The sequence below is a fragment of the Serinus canaria genome, chromosome Z, assembly GCF_022539315.1.
Source record: "Serinus canaria isolate serCan28SL12 chromosome Z, serCan2020, whole genome shotgun sequence".
Lineage (NCBI taxonomy): Eukaryota > Metazoa > Chordata > Aves > Passeriformes > Fringillidae > Serinus > Serinus canaria.
This window is the reverse complement of record NC_066343.1, coordinates 42783323-42806003: the sequence shown is the minus strand read 5'-3', so window position 1 is coordinate 42806003 and position 22681 is coordinate 42783323. Positions and strand designations below refer to the sequence as shown.

The 22681-nt window shown below is 40.3% G+C and overlaps 1 protein-coding gene and 1 non-coding gene across 2 annotated transcripts; both read right to left on the bottom strand.

Annotated features, from left to right (window-relative positions):
* Window positions 1-1474: 1474 nt before the first annotated feature.
* On the bottom strand, window positions 1475-22614 carry HAUS6 (HAUS augmin like complex subunit 6). The gene is given in 18 exon segments (XM_018918346.3): window positions 1475-2302; window positions 5651-6619; window positions 6957-7092; window positions 7933-7998; window positions 8000-8113; window positions 8800-8860; window positions 10120-10198; window positions 11983-12058; window positions 12614-12743; window positions 13313-13494; window positions 14084-14257; window positions 14456-14507; window positions 14631-14696; window positions 17903-18050; window positions 18622-18751; window positions 19795-19816; window positions 20598-20693; window positions 21752-22614. Coding segments are annotated over 18 exon segments (2817 nt in total). The 5' UTR covers window positions 22054-22614; the 3' UTR covers window positions 1475-2288.
* Window positions 8956-9086, bottom strand: LOC115485170 (small Cajal body-specific RNA 8). Its single transcript, XR_003945909.1, has one exon. It is a non-coding gene; the product is annotated as a small Cajal body-specific RNA 8 (non-coding RNA).
* Window positions 22615-22681: the final 67 nt, after the last annotated feature.

Here is a 22681-nt window from a genome sequence, read left to right as displayed (position 1 = left end):
GTTTTGGCTGGGGTATATTTTCCAGTGCTCTGTCACTGCACACTGAAGTTCCTCCTCATGTTCAGACAGAACTAACTGCACATCAGTTTGTTGACTCTTGTGCTATTGCTCAGCACCACAATGCAGAGCCTGGATCCATCCACTGACACCCTCCCTTCAGACAGACACTGATGAGCTCCCTTATCAGTTCATTCTTCCTGAGACTGAACAGCCCCAACTCTCTCTATGTATCACATTGCTCATGATATAATACTACAGAACTTGGAGGAAAAATATTCCAGGCACTTCATCAAACCTTTGTGAGCAATGCTTATAAGCTCTGGCAAGAAAACTTAAGTATAATCTTCCAGAGTTAAAAAAAAAAAGATCAAGGAATACAGTTCATAAATCTATCCTCTTGGAGCTCACATAGTAATAATAGGTGACTCTAAAGTGTGAAATACTGGTTGCTCTGTAAATACTAGCTGCACAAAATTACAGCATACTCTCCTCTGGAGAGGAAAGCAAGGTACTCTACCTTGCATTGTATTTCAGCTAGTGATAATACAGTGCACCTAACTTCAGAAGCCCAAATTACATACTTTTAGGAAGTTGAACAAAGGAATCTTTTGATTAAGAAGTTCATGAGAAACTGAATTTTCCAGGTTTAATGGGCAAGAACTTCTGATAGATATCTTAAGATATTTAACACTGTACATTAGGAATACTGTATTAATATTCAGCAAATACCTAGGTTTAAAGAAGTCAGAGAAATAGCTCTATTTCTGGCTGCTCATAAGACCCTGCTGTTCTAAACTTCCCCTTACTAACCAGTAAATTACTGCTCTAAATGACAATTTTACCTAGAATTTTAAATCAATTATGATTTCTAATATAAGCCTAACCAAAAATTATCTAAGTGTCCAACACAAACCAGTGGACAGGAGAGCTACTACTTACAATACAAAAAATTTAACTTCAAGGAATTTAACTTAACTCAAAATGTGAGGCCAGGTCTTCATAGGAAACTCAAAATTTTTAAATGTCACTTTTTAATTCCAAACTGTCAATGCAGTAGGAACACAAAATGCAGTTTAACTTTTCTTAAGATAGGCCACAGTCTTATTATCCACAGCCTTACATGTAGTTAGCCTACAGCCCATCTAGCTACCTGGGCAATATTTGTGAAGCCACCAGTGCCATGCTCCAGAGTCCAGGCATGAATAGAACACAGCTGGGTGTGTTCCAGGCAGCCAGTAGCTAAGGTGGTGACAGGATCATAGAACTTAGGTTTGAAAAGACCTTTGACTATTAAGCAGCACTTCGCTCTTATCTGCTAATGTACATGGCCATTGCACATATTACAGCTTCCTCAATCAACAACATGCCTTTTCACAGAGCCTGTCAAATTCTCTACAAGGAAGATGTCAAACACAGGTGGAGCTTCTTCTTAAAACCCAAGGTAACTGTTTTGGAAGAAAGAGGGAAGACAATCCAGAAGAGAAAAACAACTTTATTTAACAATGCCTCTAAATACATTAGGTTAGTAGTCAGTATTTTTACAACAGTAAGTTTACCTCTTGAAATCTGGAGTTGTACTTTCTCCCATGACCACAGGTCCTATTACCTTTTACATCACAACATAATGTGCATGGCATTTGTTAATATCAAGTGGCATTAACACTACCACAAGCAATAAATTTTTGTAACTTTAGTGTAAAGCATTTATTCGGTAATACAGCTAAAGAAATATGCACTCCAGTGAAGCTTAGAAAAAGGGAACAAACAGCCCCTATCAACAGGAAGAATTGATGGCAGTATAGACCAGAACTCTCAGTAAGAGAGATGAATGCAATGGAATGTAGAGCACCCAAAAAATTTCAATCTGTTGGGTTGAGGGTTGGGATGGCATATGAGATGTGGAGTAGAAGCAAATTAACAGATTTTACTATTTCTCCTTTGACATCTAATTTTTCCATTTTCTAGGATTATGCCATTTACTCAACATCTGCTGTTCAAAATACGCTTAAAAAAGAAAGTATTGTTCTGTGTATAAATGATGCACTGTATACAGAAAACTACAGTGACTGATACAAAACTGGCAGTGTCAGAGCAGACAAGTGACACTCTTAAACAAGGAGACTGGAATAGAGTCTCCTTGCACACCAAAAGGAGGGCAACTTCCCAATGCAGACAATGCTTGGAGAAGATGCTATACACTCAAGTGCACCATAAATGCACTGCTCTGGTTATGCTGCTGCTTTACAAATTCCATCCTGATGAAGGTTCCTTCGTGCCCAGCTTCCAACTCAACTGTTCTTATCTGAAAGAGAAAACATACTAGTTTGCACTCTATAGTATTCAGCAATTAAGATAGAAATACTGAAGCTCTTTCACATGTATATTAATAAAGCATATATGAAATGGTACTCTTAAGTAGCATTTGATTAGTGTTCTCATCAGTTGCTACCAACACAGCTACAGTTCTAAATGAAACCTTGCTTGCACAAAGAAATATATTTCACTACTCCTTGAGACTAGCTTATATTAAATTCCAAGAACTTCATTAAATCACAGCACAGTTAGCTTTCAAAAGGTCCTCTGGTGATCATCCAGTTCACCCCCCACCCCACCAAAGCAGGGTCACCTAAAGCAGGTGACATGGAAATGTGTCCAGTTGGGTTTTGAGTGTCTCCAGAGAGGGAGACTCCACAACCTCTCCAGGCAGCTGTTCCAGTGCTCTGCCACCTGCTGTATAAAGAATTTCTGCCTCAAGTTACAGTGGAACTTCTTATGCTTTACTTTGTGGCCACGGCTCCTTGCCTCTTTTTTGGGCACCACTGAAGAGTCTGGCAGCATCCTCCTGATACTCACCTTTGGGATATTTTTATGTATTGGTGAGATCCCCTCTCAGTCTTCTCCAGACCAAACAGTCCCAGCTCCCAGAGTCTCTCCTCATGAAAGAGAACCTCCAGACCCCTGATCATCCTTGGGGCCCCTACACTGGACCCTCTCCAGTAGCTCCTTGTCTCCCTTGTGCTGAGGAGCCCAGAGCTGGACACAGCACTCCAGGAGTGGCCTCACTGGGGCTGAGCAGAGGGGGAGGATCACCTCCCTCCACCTGCTGGCCACACTCCTGCAAATGCACCCCAGGATGACATAGGCCCTCCTGGCCATGGGGACACTGCTGGCCCATGGACACCTTGTGATCCACCAGGAGTCCCAGGTCCTTTCCCACAGAGCTGCTCTGTAGGAGGTCAGCCCCAGCCTGTGCTGGCACTTGGGGCTGTTCCTCCCCAGGTGCAGGAGCTGGCACTTGCCCTTGTGGAGCCTCACCAGGTTTCTCTCTGCCCAACCCTCCAGCTGATCAAGGTCCCATTGAACGGCAGCAGAGCCTTCAGGTGGATCAGCCACTGTCCCCCAGTTTGGAGTCACCAGCAAACTTGCTGAGGGTGCATTTGATCCCTTTCTCCAAGCCACTGATAAACAAATTCAATGAGATTGGACCCAGTATTGATCCTTTGGGAATACCACTGACTGCAGGCCTCCTGCTGGACTCTGCTGCACCGATCACGACTTTCAGAGCTCTGCCAATACTTGATTCACTTCACTGTCCATTCCTTTAACCCACATATCCTGAGCCTACCTATGAGGATGTTATGGAAGATGAGAATGCTATGTTATCAAAACCTTTGCTAAAATTAAGGTAGTGCTGATATCATCTGATCCATGCAGATGGACACCCAAGCTGATGACTGAGATGTAATCCGAGCTCTGGGCAAGAGCCTGAGAGCTACCAAACTTGAGGATAACAAGGAGTATGAATATGGATGACAGCAGCCAGGTGAATGGACACTGACAGACACATCAGGAGCTAGGAATTGCCTACCTTTTGGATAATAAAGGAGATGAAGACTGGTGACACCATCTAGGTGGATGGAAACAGAGAGTGGGGGGGGACAGAAGCTGAGGACTCAGGAGGAAGAGCAAGACTTGCATTTGGGAAGACTGAGGGTGTAAAAGATCTGGGGTTCCTTTGCTGGGTCCTGCTCAGAGGCACCAGCTCGAGCTGTTTCTGTGTTACTGCACTGTGAATAAACAGCTTTATGGACTGAGACATCTGAGACACTGCTATGGAACACCTGGGACCTGTAAAGAAACTGGTCTGATGGCATGTGAGGGTGGGCTGTGTGAGGAGTCAAGCAGGGCACCTGTCAGCTCACTGGAGCCACCCACTGTGAAGGGACTTCACTCCCAACAGTCAAAGTCTCTGATGTTGGGAATGTCACTGCCAGAGAGTCTCATAATGGCCAGACCGGGACATTTAACAGCAAACAATATCCACTGCTCTCCCCTAGCCAACACACCCTGTCATCTCAGAAGGCTACTGGTAAAGGATGATTTCCACTTGTCTACTCCCAATGGCCATCCTGACTACTTGATGAATCCATCCCCAGTATTCCTGATGACCATTTCTTCTAAATGCTTGGTCATGATCTTCTGAATGATCTGTTCCATCACCTTTCCAGGGATGATGGCTAGGCTGACTGGCCAGTAGTTTCCTGGTTCCTCCTTGCTGCCCTTTTGGAAGATGGATGTAATGTTGGCTTTCATCCAGTCATCAGGCACCTCCTGTTCTCAATTTCTCAAGGATAATGGAGAATAGCTAGCAACAGCATCTGCCAGCTATCTCAGCATCCATGGGAGCATCCCATTGGAGCCCGTGGACTTATGGGCAATAAAGCTGATGTCTAACAGAACCCTCTATGACCAGGAGCAAATCCTCCTTTCTCCAGCCTTCCTTCCTTACCTCTGAGGTCTTCCTTACCTCAGAGGTTCAGGTCAGGATTCCTGAAGGACAGCCTCAGCAGTAAAGACTAAGGCAAAGAAGGCATTCTCTAATACCACCTTCACTGTGTCTTCCATCACCAGGACTCCTGTCTGCTTCAACAACGGCTCCATACTTTCCCTAATCTTCCTTTTCCTGCTGATGTACTTACCATTGAAATCCCTTGCCAGACTCAATTCCAAGTGGGTGGTGGCCTGCCTCATCACATCCCTGGATACCAACTGTTTTCATCAAAGTCCTTTCATTACTAGTTCATTTTTATCAATGCACTTCAGTGATTTAACCTCACATGTAACTAAGCACTCCAGTACTGGTTAAATAGTTAACACTTCTCTTGGAAATGGGATAAGGGGATAGGCAGGCTGGAATGCAGGATAGTTCTATCAACATCTTAATGAACTCATAGAAGTTTCAATTACATATGACACATTTCTAAATAGCCAAATTTGTTCAGGGTAAACACAAACCTTTAAACTATCTTTGTGGATTCTAAAAATCTAAATTCAGATTATTCAAAATCTAACTGCAGACAGTTAATGCACTTTGAGGCTGTTTTGGTTTTCTTAAACCATCCCAGATTACAGCAGAAAGTCAGATGAATATCTTTCATTGTACTTGGAAGATGTTTGATAGAACTCTAGAACTAGAGAAAGCATGTTTCCTTTATTTTTCATGTCTCATCATCCATGAGGAACAAGCATACAAATAAATTGTTTCCCTCCACTTCCACAGCACAGTCCAACTATTCAGAGGTTATTCATGGTAGTATAGCCAGTGACAGAATGGACAAAATCTTGATGCATAAAGAACACAGACACTTACCCTTCAATTTATGTAGTAAGTCTACTGGGACTTCATGTACCATCCGTCTGTTGACAGGATACAGCAAAGATGACAGGGAATGTTTGATTTCATCAGGAGAGTGTGGAAATGGCATCTTGGTAAATCCTTCATCCATGGAAGGATCATCCTCATTTTCCTCTCCTTCTTCTGATACCGCACTTAGTTTAGCTCTACGACATTGAGATTTGTCTCCATTATGTGTTTGATGCAGCTTCTCTTCATTCTTAGATGCAGTCTTCTTTAGCACTTCATGTGAGCTGGACGGTGACTGCATATCTAGGTCCAATTTTTTAATATCCTCATTATATTCTGAGCCATCCAATAAATTTTCACTGTCCATTGTAAAAAAAATAGAGTCTGAGTCTGCAGATTTGCTGAGATACATATCATCACATTCTGGAAGTGTCTCATCCAATATTCCCATGTCAGCAGATTCACGATGGACAGAATTTAACGGAGATACATTGCAGCACAGCATCTTAGACATCAGAAAACTCTGACAGTGGTCTGAAGGTAGTGTATTTGTTTTACTACCACTTTTTGAACAAGTATCTGGAATATTCATGTTCTTCTCTACACTTTGCAAAGTCTGGCTTAGATCTTCTCCAGAACTTCCACTCAAAGCAGAACAATCTGGTTCCTCTGATTCAGTTCTCTCACTTTCTTCAATTCCAGACGTTTTCGAATCTGAAGATTCAAATGTGTGACTTACATTCACCTGCTCCTGAAAACTAGATTCTGTAGAATTTAGTTGAGACTTATTTTCTGATACAGGAGACACAGGTTCAGGAGATACAGGGCACACAAAGGTTGAGTCCAACTCCTCCTGCACAATGAGTGTAGCATTCATTGAAGACTCTTCCGTCACCACTTCAGTTGAGGACAGCTTTGGGTCTAATGAGCCCTCACTCTGAATAGCTTTTCTCCACGAACTTCTAATTTCAGTAACTAAATGGAACAAACCAAGATAAAAATTTAGGACTTTCAATCAGTCTGGTTTTTCTGTCCCCTCAGTGTCATAAGCAATCCGAGAGGGAACATACATAGCTGCTTTATATTGCTTATGATTCCCCAACATAAAGGGAATTCTACATAAGAAAAAAATCTCATAAATCAAATTCAAAGTATTCACATCTTATTAGGTCTACTGTGTTGTTTTAGAGTGAGCCATTAGAAAAACATGCAACATCACTGAAATAATTATCTTTTCTTCTTGAGTGACAAGTCAATAAACTAATCACATTTTTTATCAACGAGCACTATAAAAACAGAGTTTCAAACTCACGCAGATTTTCTGGAGTTCGGGGTATTTGCTTCCTTGTTAAAAATGGGTTAAAACACAGTGAGCTAATGAGATCATCTAATATCATTCCTTTTTCTTCACCACTCTGAGGTGACTCAGACATCACTGACTTTACAATCTGTAGGATGTTAGAGAACAGCAAATTCTAAGAAATCAAAATTATAACCTATTCATTTCTGTCAGTTACGGTTAAAAATAAATCTCATTCCCCAAATATCTGGAGAATTTGGAATATCCTAATTTTTCTGTTATTTACTACTTAGGTTCACAATGACCATAGTATACTGCAAACACAAAATGAAGGGACTGAAATCCAATTCAATTCTCAGTTCACTCATCATCTATGAATCCACCTTTCAAATAAGAAAGTGTGCTCAGACAGAACATATTCTAAGACATTAGCCAAGAACTGCATAAGCTTGAAGACTAGAGTTATATCCATATATTTTAAAAATTTTAGCAGATGAAAAACAACTACCATTTCAGTTAAAAATGCAATTTACTTTCCAAAATAAGAAGTGGCACATTTTACAGTAATCCTTGTGAAGGAATTCCTTCAATTTCAAGTAGAATACCTAAAAGGAAAAATATTTACATTCCTGCTTAAAATTACCAAGTCCCTGTTAAATATTTGACCTGTATAACTTAAGAATTCAACAGTTCTTTTTGTTTCTGAATATATGCAGTGTACTTCACAGACTTGAGCGTAATCATACTGTGATTCTTCTGAACATACTATTCACTTCACCATGATTTTAAGTATACCTGCACAAACTCCATGCTTTCAGTGTGTACTTTATCAGTCCACTCTAAAACTCCGTGACTGATAACTATTTAGCAGAAAAAGGTACCTTTTGATGTATGTGGATTACAAGAGACATTTGTTGTTATAATTAGTGATTTGTTCTCCAAACTTACTGATCATTTACTTAAAAACAAACAAAAATTACATCCTAACCTCTTCCGCCAGTTCATCTCTGGCTTTCTCAAGAAGGTAATCTTTTTTCGCAGGAGACTTTGGCTGGGGTAACATTTTCACCTGCATTCTCCTCCATTTCTGAAGTAGGGAATTCTTCCTTTCCATTTTTTAAGTTTTTTTGAGGCACAGGTTTCTTATTTCCAAAACAAGTATTCAAGTTCTATAGGAATATAAAGAAATTCTTAGCAGTTTTAAAATCAAGAAAGGATATTAGCATAAACTGCTGTAAAATTTCTGAACTGCAATGGTCCCAGTGTTTAGCCAACAAAAATATTTCAGTCTTGAATTTTAACTAAATACAAATTGTTGTATTAGTTGTATTTTTACAACTGTATTCAAAGTAGGACCTAAGTACTGACTAGGTTAGGTGTTACATACAACACAGATGACTCACTTGCAACAACCCTGATCACAGTACAGTGAATAGCTGTGCAGTGGACAACTGTACATCCAAATTGCTTTTACCCCACATTTTCACACTTAAATTTCATTTACAGCTTAAGGAAACAAAGTCTGACCACTGCCCACATCAAAAGACTGTTTCAGCAAACAGAGAATCAATCACACACTGTATATTATACAGGAAGTCAGATACAAGGGCACCTACTTCCTACTATTCTTTCCTAAAGCTTAGCAAAGTCTCTGAGGGTTAGCTTTTACAATTTTGCCAGACAACCTCAAATGTGTAAAAATATTGCTCAAAAACCAAAAAACCACCCCAAAAACCTCACAAAACAAACCAAAGCCCCCCAAAAAACACCCCAAAAACCCTTTTCCACACACTCTAAGTTTCAACCAATATAAAAAGGACATGTCGTAAGTTTAACTTATTTCAAAGATATATACATTTTTAATTAACGGGTCTCCATTTTCAGACGCTTCCGACGATGACGGCACCAATGAGCTCCTCAAGAAGGGAGAGAGAAAAAAAAAACCCAACAATTTTAGAGAGAAATTAAACAACTGGAATGCAAATCTTAGAAATCTTAGAAGGCTGTTATACACTGTGTGCTCCGTATCTGTCCGTTACGATTTCCCTCAATTCGTCCCGGTCATCAGAAAGCAGTTTTACTATAGGGAGAACAGTGTGACAATTAGAGCAGCTTTAGCCCTAGTTGTGTATCAGCCTCCCAAAAATAGTAAATTAACTCTGCTACTGATTAGCACACAGAAAAAGAAGGGATTTTTCAATACACTCGTAAACAAGTCTTCTGCATTCCACTACAAAAGATAAGTAGAAATTCTGCACACATGATAATATTCTTTTTCCTATGTAGTCTTTGCCTGAACCATTTCTGGCATCCACAAATCTGTTACTATGTAAACTTAATATTTAACAATCACCTGGCTAGCAAAAATTGAGCTTTATCACTTCTAATAAGTCTCATGGCAACTGCAAAACTCTCAAAACTGCACAGTCCTCACTTGCTAGGAAAAGCACACCTTTAAATGTTTTTGATGTTATTTGTCTGTAGCCTCAGAAGCAGACAAGCCTCTCTACTGTATGAAGTCACTGAAAGAAACCCAGGATTTATTGTTAACTACTTTGAGAGCCTCTGAGACTTATATGCAATTACATTTACTGATGTCTAAGAATGGATAGCAGTCCTTTTCTAACTCCCTCAGTCTCTTAGTAAGTAACGTTCAAATACTTGTAGGAGTCATATTATGAAAGGCAGCATTATTCAAAAGGTCATGAAATATTCCTGGACTAAGCAAATGACAAAAGGGAAAAAACCTTCTAGGATACCATTGTTCTGTGTTTAACCCTTTGCTGGTACTGTAGGAAGAGTAGCTACAGAACAATGTGACTGTAACTCTCCAGAAAAGTAATGAAAAAAGCCTTGTAGAGAAGGTTTAGCCTGACAAACAGAAGCTCTGTTTTCTCCATCTCTTGAATCTTCAATTACAGTTAGAAAGCAAGAAAAAAACCTTGAAATTTGATTGCTACTTTTCCAATTCAGCAGCAACCAGTTGATCAATCTGTCATCAGCTGGAGAAAGCAGCAGCTACTTTAGGACTGTCTTGCTAAAGGAAGTAGTTGCAATATAAGGAGAGGGCTACTGAAATGTTCCTCTAAGACTCCAGTGATCCAAAATATTCAGGTCCAATAAGTGAACTTCTAATTTTTCTACTGCTTTTTTATCAAATTCTCATTAGGCATACCATCTTGAGGGTACTAATTTTGTATCGATCATAGATTCCAAATCACCATCACTTTCCTCATGGCATTCTTCAGCTTCACCTAGAAAAGCAAGCCAAAAGTTTACTATTACTTCCATTCCTTCAGTTAGGCTTCCCATGTGAAAGAGCTCACTCACACTACTTCTGCAGACTACACACTGGATGGATTTTATACTTCAGGAAAAATAAATTAATACATAAGCTAGTACTATCAATCCTTTTGCTCAAGCAGTACCTGTTGTAAGAGATGCCCCTAGCAGACAGCACCTCTTTCTGCTGTTCCTGAACATATATTCAAGAAGCATGAGTCTATCTGCTGCCCTGCACATATCAATCAGACTTTTTACCTTCCTCCAACTACAGTCCAGCCACATCATCATTATCCACTACGCTCCACATATGCCTCAATTGTATGGTACATCAATTCCACAAAGCACAGTTCCACCCACCTTTACCCCAACCGCAATAATCAATAAATATCTCTATGGATATACTCATTCCTCTAGCTGCCTCAGTCCAAATAAGGTGAAGCTTTGCATAAGTAAATGTTACAGAAGTAAATGTCTTGAACATTAATGGAGGCGCACATACCTCAGTCATGGACTGTCTAGAACAATGTAACTAACTTCTGGCACATCTTGAATACACAGCCAAAGTTTAACCTCAGTAGCTCTCTACTAATCCTAATTTTCAGCTTCTGCAGGGACAAATGGCATTTCCTGTCACATTCAATTCAACACATCAAAAATCCAGACTCACTTGCAGTAGTTAGGTGAGATCAGTTTTTTGCTTTTGGATTTGACTCTATTAACAGACAGAAGTTAAGTTTTCTTAGTGGCTGCATTATCAGATAATGCATCTCAACCACAGAGACAAAGTCACAACTTGTCTCAAGCTTTCTGATTCTACCAGCATCATAGTACAGTGCTTCAAACTTTTAAATTTTTAAGGCAAGCTATGCTCCAAATCCAATTCTGTAGCTTTTCCTCTGCAGCTTCTAGCCTTACATCCACATACACTCAGATGGGTGGAGCAGTACTTTCACCTTTGTAACCAAAAGGATCTTCCTGCCATTTTTTTGCATCTTGAAATTTCAATACACCTCTGCTATGCCATTTTTCCTAAAAGGAACTCCAAATGACATGATTCAAGCAGTCTTCCTCCTTGCTTTGTAGCTTTTAACTTGTAACTTTGTACTAGTGACAGTCAAGACTTAGTCAATAAGTAAAATGAGGTCACACAGTAAAATATGATCAGATCATCAGCCAATTAGCATGTGCAACAACCATGCTTGATCAAAGTGAGCTCTGGTCAACACTATTAACCTAATGACTGAATGCTACTAACACAAATCAAGTGAGGTCCTGACCAAATGGCACAGTTACTAAGGAATAAAGTATTTCAGAGTGTACCAGGGAAAGATAGTTACATGGGAGGACACCTTCAATTTCTTTTCCTAGATGGTCAATGGGAAAAGTTTTACCTTCTTTCTCTCTTTATTATTCCACCATCCCAAAGTAACCTTTCCTGTTAGACTCAATGTATTCTCTAGAAACGATGAATAAACCTTTGTACACAGGCATCTGTCTCAACATCCTTTGTGCAAGAACAACAAAATATCAAACAGCTCAGCACTGGGTTTTTGCCAAGCTTCAGAGAATCTCCAAGACACTACCAAAGCTGAAAAATCCAAGGCAATTTTGGCAAAGAGTCATTCAGAACCAATTACCACAGACTATCAAAGACCATCTGCAAATGCAAGAACAGAGACTTTTTGACTCCACATAACTTTTAACAATTGTGGTGGTGGGGAAGAAGGAAAAGAAGTTTCTCCTGTTCACCCACCTGAAAATGACTGATGAAGGACACTATTTTCATCTTCATCTGAAGAACTAAAAGACTGAAGTGATGAAGCTGGTTGCTTTCAAAGGATAAGAAAAAGTTACATAAGCAGACAGAAAAAGTCAGTTTATCAACAGCAATTAACAGACAATTATTTAAAACAACTTTCCCGCAAACCAGGTGTTAGACTCAACATGAAGTTTCTCCTCTCTCTACTGGGTAGCTACATAAGGGTATAATCTCTGTCAGTGTAAACGTCACAATGGAAATTATTGTTCCTTCATCAAATGCATTGCTTTAAAAGGGGAAAACAGAAATCAGCAAATATTCAGCCTGAACATACAAAATGCTCAGCTTCCACAAGGGAATGGACAGAAACAAACCAAAAACCAATCTACCATCTCGACATCTCCAGTGAATACATCAGTATAACAAAGTCAAATGTATTCTCCTTAAGAAACATGTATTTTCCTTACTTCTTCAAGCAGAATCAGGTATACTGCACTGTGTGGCTCCACTAACCTCACATATAAAGCTGAAGTGTTGTAACAGAACATAGTAGTTTAGACCTACATCCTCTCTCACCTTCCTCCTTTTCTCTTTCCCAGAATCACATAAAAAGAAAACTACTTACTAGATCATCTTTAAAGATTAAATTAAAAGGACACTGGCCAAGAATCGTTTTCCACTTTGATTCCCAGATTTCCTCCTTTCTGGAAAGAGACTGATCCTTCGGCTCACAATGCTCTTGCTTTCTTCTTAGACTGTAACATAAAAACATGGAAGATGAAGACACCTGTTGGTAGAGATAACAATTCTACATAAAGAGGGAAAGCATTACATGTTCTCCCTTATCCTGACAAACCTATGATATGTATCAATTTATTCATGCAGTTATGCAAACACTAAGAACTGAAATTCGCAATCAAAAAAGCTGCTGCTAGGCAGTCTTCATGTTTCTTATAGCAAAATTCAGCAGTTAGAAAAACGACACTAAAACATAGACAATAAACACCTTAAATTTCCCTAAGCCACTTACAGATGAAAGCTTTAAAAATCTCAGAACTTATTAATGCAACAAGACAAAAAAAAGCAAAAATCAGATCAACAAGCAAATGAGATCCCAGGAACAAAGATCAAAATATTAATTAAATAAAGGCAAAAAGCTGAAACTAACTAGAAAAGAATCTCAACAGAAAATTTTATAAATAGTTAGAACAAACACTAATTTTCCCAAAGGCATAAGAAAAAGACTGAACCAACATGTTTTTGCTGTAATATTTTTCTAGAAAAGACTACAGTAGATATGATCCTACCATTTAAGAACAATTACCTTTTTGTGTTCAACTCCCGTAGTGCATTCTTGTAGGATGTAACCATATCCTGAATCCTGTGAAGTTCTTTTAATTCACATGGACAACGTTCATCTCTCAATGTCATCAGGGCTTCATTTAGCAATTGAATAACTGTTAGGAAATTCAGATTTCCAGCTTCATATAAATTTCCTGTACAAAACTTGAAGTAGAGCAAGCAATTAAAAAAATAATTAGTGAACAGTACCAATATCAGAAAATTATTGCTTCTGTAGTCAGAGCCAGGACACTATATACGTTATACTTACATTCAGGTCCTGATAGTTTCATTTTTCAAAAAATACATTTTAGGTTAAAGCAATACAAGCCGAGAAAACTTCAACAATGAGGTATTCTGCCTGACCACTTCCCCAAAAGATATGGCAAAAACAGCACTGATGCCATAACTGAACAACACCATACACTACAGAATATAAACAAAAGCCAATTAGTTGAAGCACCAGTTAAAAAAGACAACATAATTTTAATGTCTAAACCACAAAAAAGTCAAGTACTATAATCAAGCAGACTTATCAATGTATTTACTAAACTGAAGAAATAACAAATACAAAACAGCACTATAATAATAAGAAATCTCCGCATATGAATTATATATTCTTCATGCACCCTTCTGCAATTACCTCTAATAATCCATGAAGCACTTTTTAAATTTTTTAAGGTATTTAATTGTATCCTTGGGGACTTGATGAAAGCAGTTTAGCAATTCAGCAAGAAGGACAAAAACCACTTACTCCATTTATGTTCCTTTCAATTCTGTAAGTCAACAACGCTGGAACACTCAAAACAACATCAGTTCCATCTAGAATACATGGGTTAACACAGTCTGCAAGTACAGAATCCACAGCTTCCTTTTCCTTTTTCAGAGATGTAAGCACTTCCACTATAAGTGCCCACATACTGCGGACCTTAACAGGAAAGGAGATAAACACTGTGTTAAAATGTTTGTTGGAATACCTATAATGACAGATTATCAAAACAGCATGAAGGCAGATGAAAGTGCTAGCATAATCACAGGTAGACAAGTGCAAATAACAGTATCTGACAGTAGGTGTTGCAGAAATGTTAGAATTCAACACACTGTCACAGCAGAACAAAATGCTCACCTTCTGAATTCTCTCAGTTGTGTCATTTTTGTTTTGGTCATTTTGCTTCATCCTACATGCACATGCAAAACAAAAGTTCAAGCAGGCTACAGTGAAATTACAGTTTGTATTTCATAAAACTGAGCATCTAATCTATTTCATACATCCTAACTTAGTTACAAGGAAAAGCACTTACCTGCAAAACTGCCTCTTTACAACTGCATATTCATACTTTGTCCGCCTCATTCTTCTAATTAAAACCCTAGGGAAAAATTCAACAGCTAGTACAGGCTTATCAGAATTGATTACAGTCACTGACCAATTGTTTCTCAACCCAGCAGCAATAAGTAAGTTACTCTGTATCTACTATCAATATGAACTACAAATATATTCAGCAATTCTATAGTACCCAAATCCCTCACTTTCAAAAGACCAGAGAACAGAATATTGGAGTACAAGCAGCTGAACTACAGAAGCTCTTTTGTCAAAGAGCTTTTATTGACATTTTAAGCATGTAAAATATAGTAGTTTGATTTTCAGGAAAATGAGGTGCCTATATCATGCTGCATTCAAAAGGATCTTCAGAGTTCAGACGCATTGTCAAGAATGAAAAAAAACTATAAGAGTTATATTTTTGAAGGGTATCACTCAAACAGTAAACAGTAGTAGTATTTCCCAAACAAGGTCACAGGAGACACAGAATTACAGGAATCAAGAGACCTTTAGGAGACTTTGACCTCTGGAAATTATATTTTTCAGCCTTCCATTGAAAGCAGAGTCTTTAATTATGCTACTCATGATCTTGTCAAACCAAGTCTTGAATATTTCCAATATTTCACTTCTGAGGACAACCTTTTTCAGTTTAATTGTTCTCACTAGAGATTTTTTAAATCTCCAGATGGAGTTTTCCCCAAAACACCTGCTGCCTTGTCCTGTTAGGACACATCTTTGTGAAGAGTACCTCCACATTCTCTACAACTACTTTTTAGATACTGAAACTCTGATTAAATCCCTAGCATTGCCTTTTTCAGGCTAAACAAACCAAATTTCTACAGCTGTTACTCATATACTTCCCTCTGAAATCCTCTAATCCACCTTAGTCCTCTGCCAGTATCTCTCACATCTTTCATTCTCTACCTTCAAGTGGGCTGATCAAAATTGAACATAATATTCCATGTGACATTAGAATTGCTACCTCCAGCCAGCAACTAAGTACCACACAGCTGCCCACTCACCTCCCACCTCCCCAGCCCCAGGAGAAAAAGAAGAATCTGAAAAATGGTAAAATTTATGGGCTGAGATAAGAACAGTTTAATAACTGAAATAAAAATACTACAACACAGATATAAAGGAAAAAGAGAGAAATTAGTAAAACTGAAGATAAATGTGCGATGCATAATACAATTGCCCACCATCTGCTGACCAGTGCTCACTCCCATACAACATGGCATGCTGCTGGTCCTGATTACCAGGACACTCTGCTGACTCATGCTCAGCTTATGGCCACACACTAGTCCCACTTCTGATTCTTTTAAGCAAAGCTACTTCACAGCTCTACAAACATGTGCTGCTGTTGGGGACTATTCTCCCTTTCTCAGGCGCAGGACCTCACACTGGTCTTTGCTAAACCCTACACAATTTTTGTTGTGCAAGTCTCCAGACCCAGCAAGGTCTCTCTGTAAAATGCTTCCCCACTGCAGTAGCTTCCTTCCTCACAGTTTGGCACTATCTGCAAGTTTGGTGGGTTTGTATTCAAGCCTGTCATCCATATTCCTTAAGAAGACACAGCACCAGCCTCATAGGAACTCCATTCATCGACCAGTTATTTGAGAAACTTTGAGGCACTGTCACCCTTTGGGCTCAACCCTTTAACTAGCCTTTTGTCTTTCCAAATATGTCAGATATGTTCTGAAACAACGTCAGGTAAGTATCCCTGTGCCCTTGGATGAAAGCAATGAAACCGTTGCTTTACCCTCTTCTGCTATCAGTGTTTTGTTGCTTCTTTCCCCACTGCTTCTTGGCACAGACACTGGGCTACTGAACTTACCCATGGCTGCCTAAGGCAAGTTAGATATTGGGTATCTCAACCTGTGAGACTTGGAACTTACCATTTTGTTCAGAAGCAGATCTAAATCCTCCACGCACTTCCACCTCCTAATAACATACTACAGGATTCTTCACTCAAGCTCTTAGCAGGCTCTTGGAACTTTAGCTGAACTTAGGCCTTCCTAGATACACCACTGCACACCTGAGAAGTATTTCTGTATTTACGACGTAAGAGTCAGTTTCCTTTTCTATATTCCATATGTTGCTACACTGACTTAATCAGGCTGGTTCCTTGTTGCACCTGTTTGATTTTTGACTTAAGAAGATGGATCACACATGAGCTTCAGCAAGGATCTCTGAAAGTGTCCTATCACTCACTTTCCTGCTTTCCACAAGATACCTCCTACAGTTGCCTAGGCCAGTGGAAATACACTCACAAGGCCAGTGTCATCAGTTTTCCTCTTGTTTTCCTCACATTCCTTTGCATTTTAAGTTCTACAGCCTTGGCTGCAGTGACTCTAAAAGCCCTGTAATGTCTCCAAACAAGTTGTTTCTCTCATTTACACACAGCGAGTTCAAGAGAGTACCGCTCCCACTCAGCACACTTAGTGACTGCATCACAAAGTCATCTTCTGGTACTCCTCTTTCTTACATTGCTAATGCATCACTGAACCACTTTCCCAGCCAATACCAGGGTAAGCTGAAGTCCTCTGTAAGAATCAAGGTCAGCAGAAACCCACCACAAGGTCTCCCTGGATGCTAAACCCTCATCCAAAGGCATGAAACATGACCGGTCCTCTTGTATGGAGCTATACTATATGCACATATACTACTGAGAGTGCTCTTTTACCTACAGTGCAACCCCTCGCCCTTTTCTGCCATTTACTAAGCTCAAAACTGTCCATGACAGTGTAAACTATCCCACACAAATTCTGTAAATTCTGCTGATACATAACTCTATGCTTGCAGAGAAAGTTCCAGCTCATGACATTTCTCAAGCTGGGAGTGTTTGCCATAAACAAGAACTAAGAATAACATACTTTTGGTGAAATAATTAAGGTTTAAGCACATAAAATATGTCTTGCAGTCAATAAACAAAACCAAGTGTTTCATCTTCAGAATGTTGTATTTTAGGATACGACCCTTCAGAACAAGTCATACTGCCATACATGTGGAATTCCCTGACCATTTTAATGCTCATTAGGAGCATCCCCTAAATGATTCATTTCTTTAGACTACTATGCTTCACAAAAGATCTACAAGCAGTAGAACTCTTGAAAGAAAGTAAAGGGGGAAAATATGAGAGGAGTTCAACAGAATGAGTTCTGTGATGTAAAGAATATATAGACTTTTCAAATCCTTCTAAAAACACATATACAAGTCAGCTTTTATGAAAATACTCACTTTCTTTTAATTACTTACTGTACTTTCCCCTTATATTCTTGAAGAACAAAGTCTCCCCTTTGAAGAATTTGCAGCAGTTTATTGTATGCAACTCTGTGTCTTGCTTTTGTTATGTACATATCCCGAGGTCTCCAAATAACAGCTTTAGCAAAAGGTATATCAGTGCCTAAATAGAAGCCAGGGTTTGGATTACATTATTTGCTTTTAGCAAATAGACAACTTCCTAATCTACCTAGATCAAACTGCTAGAATCACAAATCAAGATGCTCATTTTTACTTGAACTGAAACACAGCATGCAGTGTACTGCCACTTTTGCCTTTTTTTTCTGTTGTATACATCTTCATTCCCTCACTCTCACTCCCTCTCTATATTCTTTACAATAAGACAAGATGCTGGAACAGACAGATCTGATGCTTCCTGATCTGATTCCTCAAGTTCCAAGAAAGAAAATAGCCATCTAATACTTTTGACTAAACCATTGTTTATGTGGGCAATGGTGGGTAATGATCCCCTCCAGCATTGCATAGGTGAACCTTGGAACAAGACCCATAAAGCAACAGAAAGTAAAACCATCTGCATTGTTCTATCAGCAGTAGCTCTGTGCAAATGCACAGAACCCTGTGAGACTCTGACCTGAGCATCCAACTAAGAACTTCTTAAAGCTCTTGTCACATATAGACTTGATACATTTACAAACACAACATATGAAGCATTTTTATTGTCCCACACAGCTTACCTACAGAGAGCTTTTTCAGGTTCTCAATCATTACGTATCTTGCAAAACGGTAGAAGACATGAACAACTTTAGCGCCACCAGGACAAACCAGTGTGGAAGGTGTAATTTGTGGAAGACTTACTTCCTTCTTCTGCAAGAAAAGTACAATCATCTTAAATGCAAAACTAATCTGAGAAGTAAACCATAAACAACAGCAATCAAAGACTGGTCTACATACCAAAATGCTGCAGATTACTCACTAGCAAGCCCGATGCAAAGCTAAGTAACTTCTTCCACCCCTGTTAACACCTACTGTAGTCAGCAGAAGAGTATAAAGCTTCTTTCAATGTTCCCAACACTCACTCAGTTCTGTACACAAGATGGTTTCAATGCAAAGACTGAAATCGCTGCTGGATAAATGTTAAAAATTGGTGCCCTCCTCATTCCTAACTGTTAACGCCTATCTTTGAAAACACATTTAAGTTTTCTTTCATATATTCTACTGAAGTTATGAATCAGTGTACTTAAATGATATTTAAAGATATTGTATCATTGGTTTTCACCTTACCTACTATTACTAAAATACTGCAGTGTTGAGGAACATAAAGACAAGACTTTTAGAACAATCATTAAAACAAAGGCAGCAAAAGAAAGCAACACAATAACCAACGATACTTGAAGCGTTTTTGTTTTGTTTTTAAAAAGCTTGTCTTACATTGTAGCCCCTTTCCCATATACAAGAAAATACTATTAATTAAGTTTTTCATGCATCTGAGACAGCTTCCACAATAAGAAACACCTCCCCAGGCAACTTAAACAGACAACCCTCAAGCTGAAGGAAGTTATTCCTACCTAGGGTCAAGGAACTCTCTACACTTCCATTTAATCAAATATTGTTACCCAAAAGCAAGCCACAGCAGTTTTAGGACCCAACTAGGTCTCCCTCTTCTAAATTCCCCAGTGCCAATATCTTTTCTTCAAGGAAGTCCAAGATACTCTATACGAAAGAATATACAAGGCAAAACTGAATTCTTTGAAAAAAAATCCCTTATTTAAAACCCTGATATAAAACAGTTCCCTCAAAAACAAATTAAGGTCACAGAAACCAGTAGAGCATCAACTTCCACTTTTTGTAATACTCACTGAAATTTCTCTTAGCCACAGACAGCAGAGCTTCCTAAATCTAGGACTTACTAGTTTTGTGCTTCTGGATTGCCTTTTCATTCAAAACGGAAAAGAAAAAAAAAAGAAAAAAAAAAAAAAAAAAAAAAAAAAAACATGTCAAAACACATTCAAATATTCAGATTCGTAATTAACCATTGTAAAAACAAGAGTAAGACACGGATTTCATATTGATACCAAGCCAGAAAATGGGGGCATACACCCCAGACCAAGAACAGATAAAGGTTTGTCAAAGGACAATGTTTTCTTTCCATAAGTTAATTACATATTATTTCAGAGAGAGGTTCGTCTGCAGCTCTAACTTGAGACAGAGGAAGAAGAGAAAAAAAAATTAGAGGGCAGAACCCTGACCATTTTCATTTCACTGGTCTTCTTCCTGCAATGAACGGAGACAGGTTTTTTTGTATGACAGCACTGTTTCAGTTTATGCATTCAAATGCATAAGCTGAAACAGCTCTGTTATACAAAAAAAACTATTAAAGTACACAGGGTTCTTGCCATGTTGAAGGTCCCGGAAACAATCCATAAATGGCAAATGTTATTTTCTGTTTGGTTTGAAAGAATGGGACAAGTAAATTATTTATCAGCTCTAAAAATTTATATCAAAGTCGCCAAGTAACAGAAACAACTAATTAAGGCAAGGTTTCGGACCGATCAAAACTGACTGAATTGTGATCAAAACTAAACAAATTCTCTGCCTGTATGCTCTTCTTCCAAAGTATTCCCCAAGAAACCACTTCCTTCCCCTCCAGCAACTATATAAAACATATTCTTAATTAAGGGCACAGCAGTAACCTCAGAAGCCAAGCACTTACCCGAAAGTTTGCCTTGCACGGTGCTTATCCAGCTTAGTAAACAAGAAGAGGGCAACGACAGAAAACGCTCTGCAGTTCGGTTTAGCAAACATATTCCTAATACACAAATAAACACCCACATCAGAAGTAGTTATGGTGACAAATTACCAAAGCACTTTTACTGGCTGCTAAAGACTACAAAACAGTGTTGTTGTGTTACAGATTAATTGAATACTGTATTTCCCAAGTAAAAGTATACACCTTTCATCCTATTTAACATGGGTGAAATCCAGGGCTGCAACAAAAACAGCTTGGCCAACAGGTCGAAGGTGGGCAATTCTGCCCCTCTGTCCTGCTCTTGTGAGACCCCACCTGGAGTGCTGCATTCAGCTTTGGTGCCCCCAACTTAACAAGGACATGGAACTGTAGGATCAAGTCCAGAGAAGGGGCACAAAGTTGAAAAGCAGACTGGAGCACCTCTCCTACTGAGAGAGACTGAGAGCTGGAGCTGTTCATGAGAAGAGAAGGTTACACGGAGATCTTATAGCAACCTTACAGCATCCGAAGGGGGCCTACGGGGAAGCTAGACAGAATTGTAGTGAAAGAACAAGGAGTAATGGGTACAAGTTGAAAAAGGAAAAATTTAGGTTAGGTATCTGGGAAAAAAATCTTTACTGTGACAGCAGTGGGACACTGGAACAGGTAGCCCAGGGAGGTTGCAAGTGCCCCTACCCTGGCACTGTTTTAATCCTGGGGTACAGCCTTGAGCAACCTGGCCCATGGCGGAGGGGTGGGGTTAGATCTGTGTGATGTTTTAAGGTCCATTCCAGCCCCCTAACGGTCTCGATGCTATGAAAACAATTCCGGCAATAGCGTTACCTTTCAAGGCAAGTTTTCAAAACACGCGCTAGGAAGCCCCTCACCTCGTCTTCCCCGCACGACTGTGAGGGGGAGCAGGAGTTCTCACCATTCCTGGGTTTCATTTCTTCAGAAAGTCTGAGGTAATGTGGACTGCGCCGGCACTCCGGGCATTTCCCGGGCGCTCTATGCCGCCAGGAGCACCGGGCGGCTCGGCGGCCATGGTGAGACGCTGCCGCATCGCGCTCCCGAGTGACACCCGGGGCTCCGCTCGGTCCCCCCGCCTCCGCCCTCCCCCGGCTCTCCCCAGCACTAACCTCCCTAGTCTTGCGCCATGGTATTGCGCCGGGTCAAAGCCCAAGGCCAGCAAACAGATCCAGAGGTGACTGCTCTCCCACTTGGTGTCCACTGCAGCTCTCCCCGCCGGGCTAGTAGAAGAAGCCGCCACCGCCGCCGCAGCCGAGCAGGTAAAAGACGCCGCTGCCGCCGCCGCCGCCGGGCGGGTACAAGAAGCCGCCGCCGGGCGGGTACAAGACGCCGCCGCCGGGCGGGTAGACAACCACGACGCCACCGCCGCCTGCGCCGAGGGGTAAAAAGACGACCGCCGCCGCGCCGCCATCTTCCCGAGCCCGCCAAAACCTGCCGCGTGCGGGCCCGCCTATACCACGTCCCTACCCTCGCGAGACTTCCCGTCCGCCACCGGCGTCCGAAGACGAGGCGAGCCTCACGGGAGGTGTAGTCCGGGTGACGGTAGCCCTCCAGAGGGCCCTTTGTTTTTTGTAATCGGATTGCAGAATTTACGCGGCGGGGAAAAAAAACCCAACAAACCAAAACAAAAACACAAAACAAACAAACAAAACTCCCAAAACCAAAATAAAAAACCAAACAAAAACTCCCAAAACCAAACCAAAACAAACAAACAAAAATGTTAAAGAACAAACACAAAAACAACAACAAAACCTCCCTAACCCTAACAAGAAAAACTCGAACCGACAAGCGGGCTGTGCGGTTCAAACTTTTATTCCAAGGCATTTCAGTGGGCAGACTCCCAGGCCCTGCCAAGGCCAGGCGTCCCAGGCTGAGGGCGCGGCGGGGTCCCGCGGCCCAGCGGAGCGGCGCTCGGCCGCAGCTGCGGCGCCGTGCTGCAGTCACACCGGGCACACGGGCAGCTCGCTGCCACAGCAGCTCGGCGCCACAGCAGCTCGGCTTGGTCCTCGGAAAGAAATGCTAACAAGTCCGCCTCTAGT